The sequence below is a fragment of the Leucopleurus acutus genome (genome assembly GCF_964270905.1).
Source record: "Leucopleurus acutus genome assembly, chromosome: 12".
Taxonomy (NCBI): domain Eukaryota; kingdom Metazoa; phylum Chordata; class Mammalia; order Artiodactyla; family Delphinidae; genus Leucopleurus; species Leucopleurus acutus.
In genome coordinates, this window is record NC_139154.1 from 90,572,338 (window position 1) to 90,589,596 (window position 17,259).

Below are 17,259 nucleotides of genomic sequence, written 5' to 3' on the forward strand. Positions count from 1 at the left end.
TTCGTAGGACAGTTTGTCCCGCTGCCAGACTGCCTACGGAAATAGGAAATCTTGCGCCGGACTTTGTAGGATGGATAGGTGGGGGTAAGCTAGTTCTTCCCTTCAGGTTGAGGGCCAGAGAGGATAGCAGTAAGTCAGCCCGTTGCTGTCCCACCCCATGACTGGGTCCAGAGAGCGCTTTACTCAAGACGGACCACTGGGTGGCAGAAACAACAAACAAACGTGAACTCGGATACAGGTACACAGATCAAAACTACACGCACACACAAGCTCTGGTACTGGCCACGAAGATAGAGACAGAGGCAAAACTGCGCAAAGGCAGGCCCAGCTACACCCAGTAAACGAACTACTTAACCTACAGATACATAAACCAAAAAGATCCAAATTAAGACCGGCTAGCGCGCAAACCCTCGCAGCCTCGGGGACGCTCACGCTGGGGTCGGGGCCAGTGAGGGGCGGGGCCTCCCGGGTCGAGGCGGGGTCAAGGGTCAGCAGGCGGAGGTACGCCCAAGATGGCGGCCTCCATGTGCGACGTGTTCTCCTTCTGCGTGGGCGTGGCGGGCCGAGCCCGGGTAGCCGTGGAAGTCCGCTTCGTGAGCAGCGCCAAGGTGAGGCCGCGGCGGACCGTGCCGGGGTCCCCCCACTCGGCCCGGCCTTGGAGACAGCCCCACCGGACCCCATGCCTGGAATCTAGAGGCTCCTCTGCCGCTCGGGCGCTGCGGCCCGTTCCCGGCTCGGGGCCCGGGGGCTACCTGTCCCCGCGCGCAGGGTTCCGGGGCGGTCATGCGGTGGGCCCGAGCCCGCTGAGTTTCCGTGCGCGTCACCTGCCCCCGGGGAATCGAGCCTTTCCGCCAGTGGGGCCGGGGAGCGCCAGGCCGGGGGACATTACTGCTGGGTCCTGGGAGCTTTGGGCGGGACGTGCTGGGCAGGGGGGAGCTGCGGTACAAAAAGGCCTGGGTCCTCAGGGAACTTTATGAGTGAGATTTGGGTGGGGGTTGAGGGAAAAGGCCAGGACACTTCACGAAGGGGCTTGGAGTGTTAAGGAGTTTGGACCGAAGCCCGTAGTAGCATTGAAGGGTTTAAATCAAGAGGGTGACATTTTGTTGTTTTATTATCGTGTTTTAGAAGTTCGTTGTAGAAAAAAAAGCGCATGTAAGGAAAGAGAAGGTAAAACACTCAGAATCTATATTTGTGCAAATATATGCATATTAAAACTGTATTTTTAGAAACTGCTTTTTGATGCAGCAGTAAATATTTCAATGTCAATAATGCTACATATTAATTTTTAAGAGTTGAGTAATAGTCTGTTTCATGGGAGGACCACTGTTCACTCAACAACTGCTCATTTATGGACCCTTATGTTGTATCTTGTTTTTTATCTCTGAGGTCAAAGATATTGGAGCTCAGTGTCTGTGCACACATCCTTTTGTTCTCACCAGCACTGAGTATTTTCTTTCTTGGATATCTTTGCTGGTTGATTTGTGCAAAATGATATCGCTTTGTTCTCATTTATATTTGTTTACTAATGAGGTTGAACAGTTTGTCATGTGTAGTGGCTGTGTGTATCCTTGGTCCTTGCCCTAGATGTCAGCCTTCTAGTCATCTGTCTCCTGCTCTCAACATCATCCTACTCATCCAGTTCCCGAACCCAACCTTCCATTGTCCTCTTTTAACTCCAGAGGCATCTGGAGTGTTCCTCTCTTCCCGTGGTAAATCAGCTCCCATATCCTTGGCCTCCTCAGCTGCCCACAACTCCATCTCTACCCCAAGGCCTCCAGTGCTCTTCATTGGTTCACAGTTTGATGGTGTCTCAGTTCCGTCGCTCCTAGCCTGCAGAGATACTCACCTTTACTTTCACTTCACCCCTATCTCTCAGGCCCCTCCTTGTTTTACTTCTTCCCTCTTACTTCATCACTTCAGCCACTCTCCTTGCCCAATTGTCCAGTCCTAGCCTTCTATCAAAACCCCAGCTCTGGAAGAATGAGTTGGCTTCCCTCTTCATGCCTACATCATCTGCTGCTGCAGAAGAATCACATACCCAGACCTGGTGACAAGATGGCTTATCCTGGGCTTTTTGCCTCTACATTCATAAAGTGAGATTAGTTTGTGATTTTTTTTTTCCTTTATGGTATCTTCCTTAGGTTACCACATCAAAATTATGCTTGTTTGTTTTTTAATAGAGAGGCTTTCCATTTTTTCTCTGTTATTGGATAGTTTAAATAGCACAAGAATTACTTATTTGGTTTGAGAGAGCTCGCTCATGAAACCATATAGACTAGGGGTCTCACATGGGGGTAGTTTTTGACCACTTTCTCTATTGCCTCTATGGACATTGGCAGGAATGATTTCCAAAATTTTACCAATTGCTATGCCAAGGGACATGACCAGTCAGAACAGAAACCTGACCAAATATGGTAGATGTCAACCAGGATGCTGTACTAACGCACATCAGGCAGGTACTGGCATTGCAAGTCTGTCTTGGCTTTCTTCCTTTTGAATTCACTTTTGGCACTTGATATTTTTCTAGAAAATAATATAATAAAGAATTAATTTACTACATAGTCTTAGATATTTTGGTACAATCTTTTTTTTTTTTAAACTTGAACTTTTCAAATTGGAGATAAACTTTGCATAGTTTGTACCCTTTCCATTCAGGTTCCGTTCTCTCCAGTCTTCCTGGTAATATGAATTAGAGTTGTTTTTCTTGAAATACTTTATATGTTTGGGGGATAAGTGGTTTCACAGAGGAACAGCTCTGATTCTTCCCTTTGCTTTACTAAATATTTCCTACATTTGGTCCTCCAGAAGGAGGGAGAAAGAGATCAGTATTTATTCAATATTGAGATTTGAGATTGTCAGAAGTAATGTGGATAGCTGTCCATATCTTGTTGTCCCACAGAGGAAGGCCAGGTTTTCATTTTGCTGGGTGGGTCCCAGGGGCTACTAGGCATGGAGGTGGGCTTCTAGAAAGACAACCAGGCTGCATCCACGGCTTTGCCAGTGGTTTTGTTCCAGCTGCCCCACTGTACCATATTAGAGCTCCCAGAGTTATTCACAGGATTGAGATGTGTGGCTCACGGGGTGCTCAGGGCCTGTCCAGGTCTTTACATCCTGCTGCTGATTTTGGGAGGTGCCCCTGTCTATCCAGAGTGCCAGTGCTAGAAGGAAACCGGGAGCTACCCAGGAGGCAACGTGACAGGACATTTCACTGCTGTGTCAATCATTTCCTTTCTATCTCTTTTCATGACAGTTCACTGTTGGCAGGGGCACCACTCCTCTGTAGAGTGGGAGAAAGTGCCCAGCTGGGCCAGTAACTGCCTAGGTTCTGAAGCTGTCTCCTGCGTCCCTTTGCACATTTGAGAGATGGCAATTCAGCAGTTTTCTCATCCTTCATCCTGTACATATCCACAGTGCTTTAGACCAGTATTTCTCATTTAATGTGCATATGAATTGCCTGGGCATCTGCAGCTGATTTTAACAATGCAGATTCTGATTCAGCAGGTGTGGAGTGGGGCCTGAGATTCTGCATTTCTAACATCTCCCAGGCAATACCCATGCTGCCCAGTCCATCACTTCACTTTGAGTAGTAAGGAGCTAGAGTTCATGAAATTCCTTCACCTGTGTTATATCACTGCATCCTGGAAACTACCTGGTAGGTATTATTATAATACCCACTTTTCACATGGTAAACAGATGCAAAAAAGTGAAGCAACTGGCTCAAATTTTCACAGCAAGTTAGCATTAGGACTGGTGCTAGGATTAGTCATTCCTTTCAGTGTAACACCTGAGAACTTGTTGGGTACCAGGTACTATGTATGCTAGGTGCTGTGAGTACCCAGCTGACCAGGGAAGAAGGGCATATTCTCCTGCATAGGCCTCTCCCTCCCGTGGTGTAGGATTTCTATGCAACCCTGAGGAGCAGCATCACGACCAGGATCCTGGAGGGGCATGTGGGTGACTCAGAGAAGGCCGCCCTGTACCAGTTCCTGGTACTGGAGGCTCCAGCCTGCTGTGAACCTTGGCCCTGCTCTGGCCATCCTAAAAATTCTCTGATTAGTCTGACATGGCTGATGTGGTGGCTCTCTTCCCATCCCAGGCCCGCTGCTCTAGACAGGCTGGTAGAAGTGCGACTGAAACTGGGCAGAGCTGCGTTTCCAGAGGAGGCAGTTGTGGAGGGTGCCAAACATGCTCCGTGAACCCTCCTGAGGCAGAGGCCTCTGATGAGAGGGAAGCACGTGGGGGTGAGGGACCCTTGAAGCTATGTCCTCTGTCTCTTCTTATGGCCATCCTATTCTTCTCTGCCCTCTTAGGGAAAGGGGTTGTTTGCCACACAGCCGATCCAGAAGGGGGAGACCATATTCATCGAACGGCCCCTGGTGGCTGCACAGTTTCTCTGGAATGCACTTTATCGCTACCGAGGTGAGCACATCTCACCTACTCCTGAGGGCTGTTGGGCCCAGCAGCCTTTGCGCATGGAAGAGAGTACGTACATCCCTACCGGCTGCCGTCTCTAGGACTCCAGGTGTTGGGAGGAAAGTGCGTCTTCCCTTTGAGAGCTGCACCTGAGAACCATGCCTCTGTCTAATCTCAGGCCATTTGGGGCTGTGAGCCTGCTGCAGAGAGGTTCTTCCAAAGTGCTCCTTGGGGGAGGACTGCTGGAACTCAGTGTGGCCTATACTGTAAGGTACTAGATGTCGTGCTGAAGGGCTCTGTGCCAAAGTGAAGCCCTCTACCAAGAGGAGACCCCATGCCCCTTGGTCAATAAAGGCTGTGTTAGGGGTCAGAAACAAATAGGATGCTCTTAGCTTTGCCAGTCACATGCTTTTTTCACACTTTTCTTGGGCTAGAGAAAAATCTGTGAAAGGAGGGTCACTCGGCTCCAGAGTGTGGGGAAAGCCCAGTTTGGGGGCTGGGTGGGGAACCCCATAGACTAAGTCCCATCAAGAAGCAGAGAGAGGGCTTCCCTGGTGGTGCAGTGGTTGAGAGTCCGCCTGCTGATGCAGGGGACGTGGGTTCGTGCCCTGGTCCAGGAGGATCCCACATGCCGCGGAGCGGCTGGTCCCGTGAGCCATGGCCGCTGAGCCTGCGCGTCCGGAGCCTGTGCTCCGCAACGGGAGAGGCCACAACAGTGAGAGGCCCGCGTACCGCAAAAAAAAAAAAAAAGAAGCAGAGAGAGTCTGCCGGGAGGAGTGGGGACTCCGGAGAGGGAAGAAGGCATCATCTATAATGTGTGTGAAATACATTCATTTAACATATTCATTCACTCCTCATACTTTTATTGAACACCTTCTCTGAGCTAGGTGCTATATTAACCCTGGGCATATTGCTGTGAAAAGGACAAATGTGGCCCCTGCTCTCAAGACACTTAATTGTCAACATCTGGCTCTCTCCCCCAGCCTGTGACCACTGCCTTCGGGCACTGGAGAAGGCAGAGGAGAACGCCCAGAGACTGACTGGGAAACCAGGCCAGGTTTTGCCTCACCCTGAGCTGTGCACTGTGCGCAAGGACCTGCACCAGAATTGTCCCCACTGCCAGGTGAATATCCCTGGGGGCTAAGCTGAAGTCCTCTCTGGGGAGACAGGAGTGAGGACAGACTTGGTCATGGCCCTTGAGAGCCCGAATGTAGGGAAAGACATGAAAAAGACATTACTGTGCCAGTTTCGTCCTCTGTTCCAGTCCCATTGTCTAGAAAATAGGCTTGGTGGGAGCTTGCCCTCTTCCTAGGAGCCTGGCAGGGGCCCTTCCCTGTACCTGAGAAGCAGTCTCTCCTTCCCACGTTTTTACAAGCCTGGGTCAGGTGCCCCTCTCACATGTCTCCAGAGCACTGTATGCTTTTTCATCTCACAATACCACTGACTACTGCTTAGGGGCTGTTTGTGGAAGGAGTACAGTTAGAGGAGGTGAGACCACATGGGTGTCTGTGCCTCACCCCACTGCCAGATCCTAGGGTGCTGACCTCCACCTCCCCCAACAGGTGACGTACTGCAGTACAGAATGTCTGCTAGCCGCAGCTGAGCAATACCATCGGGTCCTGTGCCCAGGCCCCTCCCAGGATGACCCCCTGCATCCTCTCAATAAGCTACAGGAGGCATGGAGGTAGGTAGCATTTCCTCTCTTCTTTCCTTTATCCTTCCCTCCCTGCCTGCCTTCCCCACGCTTAGTGGATGCAGCCATCTTTGTTAAGTTACCACCCCCTAGATTTTTCCTCCATTCTTAGGGCTAAACTATCACCCATTCCCCCTGCCTTAAATCTGAGCCGCCAGTCCTACCATTCTCAGTATTTTACACACTCCCAGGAAGAGCCCCATGAAGCCCATAGGGATATAAAATCCTGCCCAAGTCCTTGCCAATGACTTTCTCTCTTTGGTTATAAATGAGATTGGTAGGAAAGATTCTCTGTAGTAATCAGACTGGGCTTCCCTGAATTCAGCTACTGGGGAGGGAAGTTCTAGGCCAAACCTTTTTCTTTCTCCCCAGGAGTGTTCACTACCCCCCTGAGACTGCAAGCATCATGTTGATGGCCCGGATGGTGGCCACAGTGAAACAGGTGAGCCCACCTGATCTTCTCAGGGAAGCTGACTCCGGCCTCATTCAACCCTTGGCCTCAGTTTTCTTCTCACCTTAACACTCTGGCTTGGATACAGAGTTCCTTCTGGGCTTCCCAAAGGAGAGCTGCTTGCTGTGTAAACCTTAGGAGTAGCTAACCATAAATCTAGCAGGGGACATGGGGGCTCATCTTGCCTGTGGTCTGTGATCTATGGATGACTTCCTGTGCAGCAGCAATTCATATATAAGCACCACCTTTTCAGGATTGTGTCTCTTAGATAAAGCGAGAGAAGCCACTCTGACCCCTTTAGTGTTGTTGCTCGTCAGCCTCATCCTCCTATTTTCCCAAGTGTCGTGAACTGGCTAGCTTGGCACCAGCTGGGAAGATGGTTGGGTGTGGGCAGGGTGGGCAGGAAGGGTCTACTTAGAAGCTCATGTGTGATGGTGTTTCTCAGGGCAGGGGTTTTAGAATGACAGCTTACTCCTCTCACGTGGGCAGGAGTGACAGTAAAGAGGAGTGTGTCCGTGAGTCCATGTGTGCACATGCATGCGTGAGCATGTGTGAACCTGACCCTGAAGTATATTTGTTCACTGCAGGCTAAGGATAAGGATCGTTGGATCAGGCTCTTCTCCCAGTTCTGTAATAAAACCGCCAATGAGGAGGAGGAAATTGTCCACAAACTCCTGGGGGACAAATTCAAGGTTGGTCTCTCCACATGACCCTCCCACCCCCCCAGTAGCCTGGGGATGTCCATGGCTACCTAAGGGAAGCTCCACATTTGCTGCCTTCCCAGCCACAGGAAGAAGTTAGAGCCTGGGTCCAAAAATCTGTTCAGAGACTTGTATTTCTGCCGCTATTTAACTTCATGACCTAATGTGGACTTAAAATTGGGAAGTGGGGTGATGACAGAGGACAGAAGGGCTGGGTGCCCTGATGTGGGAAGGCAGGACCCCATGATAGGATAGCAGTGGGCGAATCAAGTGTAATGGAAAGTGAAGGGCTGGGGGTTCCACAGGGTCAGGGAGCGGTGTGAAACAATTTTAGTTGCCAATGTACTGAGTACTTGCTTCAAATCAAAGAGCTATGCATTCTCCCTGAGAATAGCAGACTTCCATGCAGGAGCTGCCTGAAGGTGGAGGTAGGTGTGTGAAAGGGCGCTGGGGTGGGCCTTCCTGCACTGAATCTGAGGAAAGGAGGGGGAGGGTCAAGCTGGTCTGGAGGCTGGGGCAGGGAGCCTGGAGGGTGGTGGTGAGGACAGACATTTTAAGCCAGGCTGCCTCCGCCCTGCTGGTACAAGGGCTAGAAAATAGGGAGGAATTTGGGGTTTGCTACCCTGGGTTGGAACAGGCCAGTAGACTGCCAAGTCTCTTGGAGATAAGGATTTTGTGGCTTTCCTTTGCCCCCAGAGAAAGCTCGGTCTGCAGAGCTCACCCTTTTCCTTCCCTTATGTGGTCTTATGGGCCCTGCCTGGGTGCTAATGGGAAATCCCCAGGGATGCAAGTCTCTCCCTGCTTCCCCTAAACCAGGGCCAGCTGGAGCTTCTGCGGAGACTCTTCACAGAGGCCCTTTATGAGGAAGCACTCAGCCAGGTGAGTGTGGGGAAGGTGGGACCAATGGCCTCCCAGTCACTCCAGCACTCCAGGAGCAACCAGGTCAGCGTCTCCTACTGGGACAGCTAAGCCAGAGCAGACCTGGTCTTCTGGAGTTGGGATGGGACTGACTCACAGCAAACTTCCTCAACAGGAAGAAAAGCTAGTGGCTGTAACCTGAATGCTCTTCTCCCTTTTTCCCCACAGTGGTTCACTCCGGATGGATTCCGGTCTCTCTTTGCTCTTGTTGGGACCAATGGCCAAGGAATTGGGACCAGGTTAGGAGAGAATGTTCCAGAGCTGTTGGGCTTGTCCCTCAGGGCTGGGGTGGGAGATTGACTGAGGAAGGTAGCCACATCTGTTTTCAAGACTAGGGTGGGGCAGGGTGTGACTCTGGCCAGAATGCTGGACTAAACTCAGTGGTGGGGGTCAGAAAGATTGAGTCTTGGGAGCACTTAGTCTGTTGGGGAAGGACACACCCACCCACCCCCACCCTCCCCCTGGAGAAAGAAATGGACTTAACTTGCTTGGAGTGGGGGAGCCCTGTGAGCTAGGCCTCCTCCTCTCCAACCATGGCTGCCTGGGACCCCCAGCTCCCTGAGCCAGTGGGTGCATGCCTGTGACGCTCTGGAGCTGAAGCCTCAGGACCGTGAGCAGCTGGACGCCTTCATTGACCAGCTGTACAAGGACATCGAGACAGGTTGGTGAGATGGAGTCTTGGCCTCACCCAACTTTGGAGACATCCGTCAGTTAGACAGTGGACACAGTCTTCCCCCAGGGAGCTCTGAGTTCGTGGTTGGGGAAGGTAATTCCTGTGTGCCTATGGGAAGCTTCAGATCTGTTTGCAGGACATACACAAGAAATGGCTCCGCCATCCGTGCGGAGGCTTGATGCTGGGGGTGGGGGAGGGCTGGACAGTAAGGTGGTACCATTTATAGGAAAGCAAGGCTTGTGCCTCAGAGAAGCAATTTCAGGTAAAATAGTAGTGATTGGGTGGCAAGACAGTGGAGCCAGTGCCTGTCCTTATTAGCCTAGTTTCTTTTTCCCACCTATGAAGTGGATGCAATAACATCTGCATATTACTGTCTTACAGCAACTGGTGAGTTTCTTAACTGTGAAGGATCTGGCCTCTTTGTGCTGCAGAGCTGCTGTGAGTCCCGGCATTGAGAAGGGGTAGCCCCACAGATGCAGTTCATCTCTCTTGGCCCCTTCTGGGCTGGTAGAGTTGAGTCTAGGAGTGGGGTTAGGGCTGAGCTTCCTGGGGATTTCCCCTCAGCCTTCTCCTTCTATTATTTTTCATTCATTTATTGGACTCTTGTGCCTTGATATAAAAGCTTCCAGTGGGCTAGGCCCAGTGCTGAGGCAGGGCACAGAGCTCTGATTCTTGCAAAGGGAAGCCTGGGTTTTGCCCCACCACTGCCCTGTGAGCTTTGGTAGGAGAGTGTTGTGATAGCCCGGGAGGAGCTCAGGCTGGAAGGCAGTCTCATCAGCACCTGATGGAGCGGGCAGAGCCAGCTCAGACTGTTGTCTTTTCCAGATCCCAGCCTCCTACCCTCTGCTCTCCTCACTGCAAAACCTTCCTCCCAGGCTCTGGGGACACTACTCCTCCCAAACTGGGCTCTCAGAGGGCCTGGCTCAGCTGTTACCAGACATCCAATAACAGACAGGACTGAGTTAAGTGGCCTGGCACGGGCATCCCTTTCAGAGCCCTGTCCCTCCGTTTGTGAGACACTGGGAACACATCTGAGGATCAAGTTGACCAGTGAGGAGAGAAGGGGCAGTCATGGCAGGAGGGGAGGGGAGCGATGCGGGATTGCATTAGTGCCTGTGCTCTTCAGGAAAGAGCACTGGACAGGGATATAGGAAACGGGTCCCAGGACCTGCCTAGCCCTAGCAGGGATCAGAGAACAAGGAAAGATGGGACCCAGTGCTCTGCACAGTTAAGGCTGTTATTTTTATTAGTCAACAATCCTCATTACCTGCCTCTCATGACCCAGGCAACCACAGCTGTGTCCCCAATGCAGAGACCTCCTTCCCAGAAAACAACTTCCTTTTGCATGTCACCGCCCTGGAGGATATTAAGCCAGGAGAGGTGAGGGGGCCAGTAGCTGTCGGGGTGGGTGGGCAGTGGGCCTTGCAGGTTCTCTCCAGGAATTGGGAGCAGCAGTGGCTACAGTCCCAAGTTCAGGCTGTTGGGTTGAATCCCCACATGCTCCAGGACATGAGTCTTCCCCATGAGTATACTCTAACCCCACCCCACTTCAAAAAATAACTCCAGAAAGCGTCAGAGCAGTGTTTCAGAGACAACTGTGTGCCTAAGTTCTTGTCCCCAGCTATCTTTTGATCAAGGAATCTGCAGCATCTAAGGAAGCAGGACATGGCCCTTTGTGGCTTGGACTGTGGGGTACTAGTGTGGGTGTGGGGTCCTGGCTCTTAGAGCTGTGCACGGAGCCTGGCTGAAACTTCTTTCAGGGCAAGTAGCTTCACACCAAGATAACCTCTGCCCCAGCCACAGACCTTGGCCATGGCCCAAGGCCAAGCATAGCCCCCTGTCTCAGACACAGATTGTGAAAGCCTCATATGGCCTCTGCTGTGAGCACAGGGGAATGGATCAGGGTGACCTGCGCCTTCGCTGAAGGGCAGCTCCGGCTCCTGGGGATGGGGCAATGGATGGACATAGGGCAGAGGTTGGGGAGGCCCTAATCCCATCTGTTAGAAGCACAGACTGTCAGAGCCCACCTCTCTTCTGCCCGTTAGGAAATCTGCATCAGCTACTTAGACTGCTGTCAGCGGGAGCGCAGCCGCCATAGCCGCCACAAGATCCTCAGGTGCCAGCTGGGGGTGTGGTGGGAAGCCAGGCTCTGGGCTTCTCCGTGCTGGTGGCTGCCTGACTTTGTACCCTCACCATCATCCCCCCCCAACCCTCTGCAGGGAGAACTATCTGTTTGTCTGTTCCTGCCCCAAATGTCTGGCAGAGGCTGATGAACCCAACATGACCTCTGAGGAGGAGGACGATGAAGAGGATGAGGAAGGAGAGCCGGAAGATGCTGAGCTGGGGGATGAGATGACTGATGTGTGATGCCATCCTGCCTGGAAGTGGTCCTACCCTAGACCCTGCCAGAAGAGGGGGCCTTCCCCCAGAGCAGAGGCTTGGAAGGAACTCCCACTCCTGTTGCCTGCTTTCCCCCCATGCCAGCTCTGTTTCTTCCAGAGGGTAAGACAGGCTGGACCCTAGGCCCTCCACCTCCCGCCAGACCTCATGCCCAGGACACTGCTGTTGAGCGGCTCAGGCTCTGCGCTGTCACTGAGCCTCTCAGAACTGGCCTCCCCCTGAGGTATGGGTGTAAGTGGCTGGAACCAAGGTCAGGGCCTAACAGTGTTTCTTCCCCTTGGCTCCATGGCCCCACTTACTCATCCACCTAAGCCTTCACCCTTCTCAACTCACTGTTGGGGGGGTGGTGGTTGGGTCACAAAGTGGCAACCTGCGAACAGCCTGACTCCATTGAAGAAGAGAGGGGGTTAGACACCCTTACCCTCTTCCCCACTAGCACAGCTGGGAGAGGCAAGAGGGAGGAACTGGGCCTCCAGAGCACCTTCCTAAGGCTTTCTGTGGGGGACACTGAACCGGGGGCATTACCTCCCTCTGCTCACCTCCCCACACCCACCATTTAGACATCCGGGGAGTAGAGAATCTCCCCAGACCCCAGAATCTGTCCTTATGCCTTGCCTCTCAGGCCCTGGCACAGTGCCTGGCCTCACAGGGTGTGGAAGAGGTCTCTGCCTCCCTTGGGAGGGACATCATGACCCCTTCCTCCCACCCTCCTCCCACTGAGGACTCTAGCAGCATGGCTGAGTTCTGGGGGATGAAAGGCCTGTGCTCCGTAATTTAGGATGTCCTAGAATCTTCTAGAGCATGGGTCAGTGAGGGGCTCTCCTAGTGTCAGTCTCCATCTTTAGGATCATTTAGGAACACTGAAGTCTTCCAGAAACCTAGGAGAGCTAGGCTAGATACTCAGATTAGCCCTGACTCTCTCCCTCTCCTCCCCAAATTAGCACTACCCCTTACTCTTGGGTTGGAAGCTGTGGAAATTATAACCTATCACCTGCAATTCCTTTCTGCCTACCTTTCCTGAGGGGCTGCCACATGCCCCTGCTGAGGGATCCCAGGGAGGGCAGGTGCCGCCCCACAGGCCCTTTCCTGCATCGTGAGCCAGGTGGAATCTGCCTGTCTGGCCTATTGGGTTCTTAATCCTTCGCAGTAGCCAGCACCCCCTCCCCACCCGCCCACTGTTCTCAATAAAATATGAGTGGTGACAGGCCTTTGCAGGAATGCTTTGTGGAGAATGGCTTAACAAGCTGCTCCAGGAAGGCAGCAGTCACATGGGTGGCGCAAAAGTGCATAGGATAGAGCAGGTGACTGCAGGAGATGGGAGCTGCAGCTCCCCAGTTTGGGTTCATCCCTGGTCTTGCCTATACTCTGCTGTGCAGATGTTTCTAAAGTCCAAGAGCAGGGCTCTTCTGAGGTCCAGTGTGGATCCTCAGTACCAGGCTACAAGATGAGGCTTTTGCTCAGGGACTGAACTACAGCTTCCCAAGTTTTTGAGCAGGAGGCTGTTGTGATCCAAGATTAGCAATCTGAGCACTGGTCCTACAGGACCTTGGGCAAGTCATGTATCCTCTCTGGGCCTCAGTTTCCTCCCTTCAAAACAAGAGCATGGGACCAGATAAGTGTTTGAAGGCCCCTCCCACCCCTGTGTACTTTCACTCTAGGACACAGTTACAACCCTGATGAGAGGCTTTATTGCTAAAAAGTCAGTGAGGGTTTATTATGTAGTCCTCAAACACCAGCTCCTTATACCATTCCAGCAACTGCTGTGAAAGACCCTGGGTGGGGAGGCTGAAGCCAGGTGGGATGTGACAGGTCTCAGATGGCTCTCAGACCACCTGCTGTTGGCCCCTTTAGTTCCAGACCCTAGCCCATAAGACCTGGGGCCTGGGTCTTGCCTCTTCCCATAGCATGAGACACCTTAGGAGCCCAGGGGAGGGAAGGCCAGTGGTGTGTCTTCCTTTAACTTAGCCAAGGCCCAAGCCCTTTTCCTCTGCCTGGCTCCCCCAGTCCCCAAATGCTATCCCCAAGTCCCAAACAGCAGAATTCCTGGATTTTCCCCTTCCCAGCCCAGAGTTGCTTATGGCTGGAATGTGGGACCAACTCTTCTACCAGAAGGTCCAGGGCGGTTGCAGCAGCTCAAAGGTGGGGATGCTGGTGACATTGACTGGGATGGAAATGATGGCCCATGGCAGCCCATGCTGTTCCAGGGAGCGGCGGATCATGTAGCTGGGAGAGCATGAAGAGAGGTGGTGATGGTCACTTTCCTGACACCCCATTCTGCCCCACTGTCCCCATCACTCTGGGAGTTCCAGAGCCTGAGGACTTTTTTGGCCCTCCAACCAGGGCATCCCAAGATGAGGCTTGTGGGTAGGGACTGGTGATTGCCCTTGACCTCCCCGAGTCATGGCACCCAGCTTGGTGCTGATACAGCCAGAGACAAAGAGCCCTCACCCATCTCGGCCAAGCAGGAAGAGGGCGGGGATGTCAGCTGTGCGCTGGGTACTGTCTTGGATCATCTCCACGTAGAAGCTGTCATTGTCAACTGCGTTGTCAGAGATGATCACTGCCCGCCCACCGTGCTCCTGCACCACCCGGGTCTTGGAGAGGAAGGAGCAGCCCCTGGAAGAGGTGGTGATGAGACCAAAGGAAAGGCAGGGTCCTAGCTATCCGTTCCCCAGACCACCACCCTGGGAAGATGAAAGGAGGACCTTGGAGGCTTTTTGATAAAGGCTCACAAGTAAATGGCCAAAGGCTTGGATAATCTTAAGATGTTTCTTAAAGACCCTTAAAAAGACGAATTATTTAAAAGCAGCTATTTCAAAGCATCACCACCAACATTGATCTCAGAATCTACCCTATGCCTGCCTTCCCCTTGTGCCCATGCCTGTCCGCTCCTTACCCCCTCTCCACCAGAGCGATCTGGTCCTGGATGAAGAAACCGTTGCTGAGTTCCCCGCAGGCCTCTGAAGGTTCAGCAGGGACAAGGTGAATCTGCTCATACCTTGTGTGCTGAAAGACATTTAGAGAGGTGAGAGTGTGGGGAGACACACCTGCTTTAGGACTGGGCTGACCATCCCATCTTATCAGCTTCTCACAAAGTGTGAGGGAAATGAGGAACGATTTCTGTGTACTGGACACTTGAGCATTTTTACTTAATTCTCACAAAGGTCTGTCTACTCCTATCCCACCCTGCCTTTCCCAGACATAGGAAGGGAAGTTGGTATGGACTCAGAGAGGGGAAGTAACTTGCCTTGAGTCATGTAGTTCAGAGGTGGAGCTAGCAGAGCCCTTGGTTTTTCACTACTTCGTGTCCCTAAGAAGATAGCTTTTCCCTCTGTGGTGCCCAGGTCTGTATTATACCCAGAGGAATAGCTGGAAGCCATTCCTGGCTCTGTAGCCCCTGGAAGACAGCTGGAATCTGCCCCCTTCTCTGTCCCAGCACTCAGGTATGGGTTGAAGCGATGAGGGTCACCTCGGCTTAGTGCGGGGAATGTGGAGACAGGATCAGAGATGAGGGGGCCTCCCTGAACTTACAAAGATACCACCAAAGTCCTTGGCAGGAGTGGCAGTAAAGATGTATCGAATGTCCCCAGGACTCAGCACTTGAAAGTACAAATAATCATGGATGCGTAAGCCTGAAAGGTAAAATGTACAGGTGAGAAGGCTCAAGGGAAAAAAGCTGGTTCAGGTTCAGATCATGGACCCCCATGCCTTCAATGGGGCTGGTTAAGGTCTGGGCCCAGAGACCCAGCTTCAGCCAGTTGGGTCCTGCAGGTGGGTAAGATAGAGGTCTCTGCCCTGGAGAGGATAGAGTTGATGCAGACAGAGTTAGTAACCCCAGAGATTTACAGCTGCTGCTGTTGCTGCTTACACAGGTGAGCCAGGAAGACATAGCTCCAGTGTTAACCTCTCTGAGGGCTAATTCATTCATCTTTGCCCTGAAGCAGACTTGGGAATTTCAAGATGGAGATGTGGTAGCCTGTGTATAAAGCAACTCTCACCAAAACTTAAAAGTTGACTCTGGTTCCACTGCCATCCTCCTAGTCCAGCCACTATCATTTCTTGTCCTGGCTGTTGCAGCTTTTTAACTGGTTTTTTTTTTTTTTTTTTTTTTTTTGCGGTACGCGGGCCTCTCACTGTTGTGGCCTCTCCCGTTGCGGAGCACAGGCTCCGGATGCGCAGGCTCAGCGGCCATGGCTCACGGGCCAAGGCGCCTTGCGGCATGTGGGATCTTCACGGACCGGGGCACGAACCCGTGTCCCCTGCATCGGCAGGCAGACCCTCAACCACTGCGCCACCAGGGAAGCCCTAACTGGTCTATCTTAGCCTCCATGTTTGCTCCCTACGGTCCATTCCCCCAATAACTGCCAGGGATTTTCTTAAAACATCTTAAAGCAAATATGATCATGTTACCACTTCAATACCCTTCAACAACTTCCCTTTGCACTTAAAATCTAAACTGTGGTCTGCAAGGCCCTGCTTGATCTGGCCCTCCAACTTCATCTGTTCCTATGTTCAAGCTGCACTGCCCTCCTTTCAGTTTCTTCACATCTCCAAGGCTTCTTGCAAGTTCCCTCACGCTACCCCCACCTCTACCCCTTTATATGGCTCACTTCTATTCATCTACTAGGTCATAACTTAAATGTCACTTAGGGAAACCTGCCCTGTGACTGCCCTCCCCTTATGCCCATTCAAAATGTACTTTTTCTCCAATGACACTTCTAACATCATTTGTAATTATACAGTATTTGTAATTTTTTGTTTATTGTCTATCTCCTGCACTAGGACAAGGGCCTAAGTTTGTAACTTCATTCAATACTGTATCCACATTATCTAACATAGTGGCTAGGATACAGTTGGTGCTCAAAAAGGTTGTTGAATGAATGAACGGCTATTTCCAGCTCTACTGTGTTGAGGAAGGGAATTGCCAGAATAACCAGATATTTCTGGGGTGTGGATCTCTTTAGCACCAAAGTCTAATGATTTACCTGAACTTGAGTCCCTGGTTTCCTTAGCCCAGAGAGACTGAGGAATGTGAAAAGGTGGAAGCTGCTGCCACAGGTCTGTTAGTCAATCAACAAACTATCAAGTCGCTACTGTGTGCCAGCGTTGGGATGGACTGTGGCTTTTGCTGTCCTTTTCTACTGTCCAAAATTAGCCACCCGGTAGAGCTCCACTGGCTTGGCACTGGGCTACATATATGGCCTTTTATCCTGGGAGTGAAGACTTCCCATCGGGTACAGATACACTCCCAAGGAAGCTTTCCTGGATTAGCACTAAGCTTCCCCTCCTCCCCACATACATCTTTGCCTGGCCTTTGCATCTGCTGATCTGTGTAAATCAAGTGTAGGTATACACATGTGCTCACGTACGTATATGGGTGTATGTTTATGTTCTCGTGTAGGTGCAAACAAGTTGGGTGTGTACGTATGTGCTAGTGCCTGTGAACCCACGTGTAGCAATGTGTGGCCCCGTTTATGTATGTGAGTGCTCACGTATCTCCAGCTTGTAGTATCGCTAGTTGCTCCTTGTTCCTCGCCCCCTTCGCCACCTAAGTCAGCGCTAGTGGGGTTAGAGGGAGTCTTACTTCGACGTGGGGGGGCTGAGGACTCACAGCCCAGCCTCAGGCCGCACACAGTTCATGTCCCTCGGGAACCACTACCCACCCACTCCAGGCGCCCGTCTCTGAACCTGCCCTGCTCCGAATTCGCGGGGTCCCCAAGGTGACCCGTGGCCCCCGGCCCGAGCCGGGCTTAAGCTGGACCGCCAGCCCCGCCCTGAAGCGCAGCCCCGCCCGTTGCCGCTCACCGTGGGCCGCGACGCACGCGGGGAGCCAGAGCATGAGACAACACCAGCCCGCGGCGCCGGGGACCATCTCCAGGGCCCGGCCCGGCGCCGCGCTTCCTCCAGCCGCCCTGCTGCGCGTAGCTCGCCGGACTTCGGCCTGACAGCTGCTCTGGACTCCCGCCCCCAGACCCGCTTACGCCGCCGGTTGGCGCACCGGAACGAGGCC

The 17,259-nt window shown here is 52.4% G+C and overlaps 2 protein-coding genes across 6 annotated transcripts; one reads left to right on the plus strand and one right to left on the minus strand.

The window, feature by feature from the left end:
• Window positions 1–512: 512 nt before the first annotated feature.
• SMYD5 (SMYD family member 5) lies at window positions 513–11,804 on the plus strand (the record flags this gene model as incomplete). Of its 5 annotated transcripts, none has more annotated exons than XM_082852402.1 (13): window positions 513–608; window positions 4,311–4,419; window positions 5,397–5,536; window positions 5,976–6,097; window positions 6,479–6,548; window positions 7,145–7,249; window positions 8,075–8,137; window positions 8,345–8,415; window positions 8,731–8,837; window positions 9,231–9,287; window positions 10,135–10,229; window positions 10,895–10,965; window positions 11,069–11,804. In XM_082852402.1, the coding sequence occupies 13 exons, from the start codon at window positions 513–515 to the stop codon at window positions 11,214–11,216; spliced, it is 1,254 nt and encodes a 417-aa protein (XP_082708528.1). In that variant the 3' UTR covers window positions 11,217–11,804. The 5 variants fall into 5 exon arrangements, with proteins under 5 accessions (XP_082708528.1, XP_082708529.1, XP_082708527.1 ...); XM_082852403.1 differs by having other exon boundaries at window positions 11,113–11,187; XM_082852401.1 differs by having other exon boundaries at window positions 10,895–11,804.
• A 1,122-nt stretch (window positions 11,805–12,926) lies between these two features.
• On the minus strand, window positions 12,927–17,185 carry PRADC1 (protease associated domain containing 1). The gene is made up of 5 exons (XM_082852396.1): window positions 17,055–17,185; window positions 14,781–14,881; window positions 14,146–14,255; window positions 13,698–13,865; window positions 12,927–13,472 (listed from the first exon to the last, which is right to left on the minus strand). The coding sequence occupies exons 1-5, from the start codon at window positions 17,119–17,121 to the stop codon at window positions 13,352–13,354; spliced, it is 567 nt and encodes a 188-aa protein (XP_082708522.1). The 5' UTR covers window positions 17,122–17,185; the 3' UTR covers window positions 12,927–13,351.
• Between the last annotated feature and the right edge of the window lie 74 nt (window positions 17,186–17,259).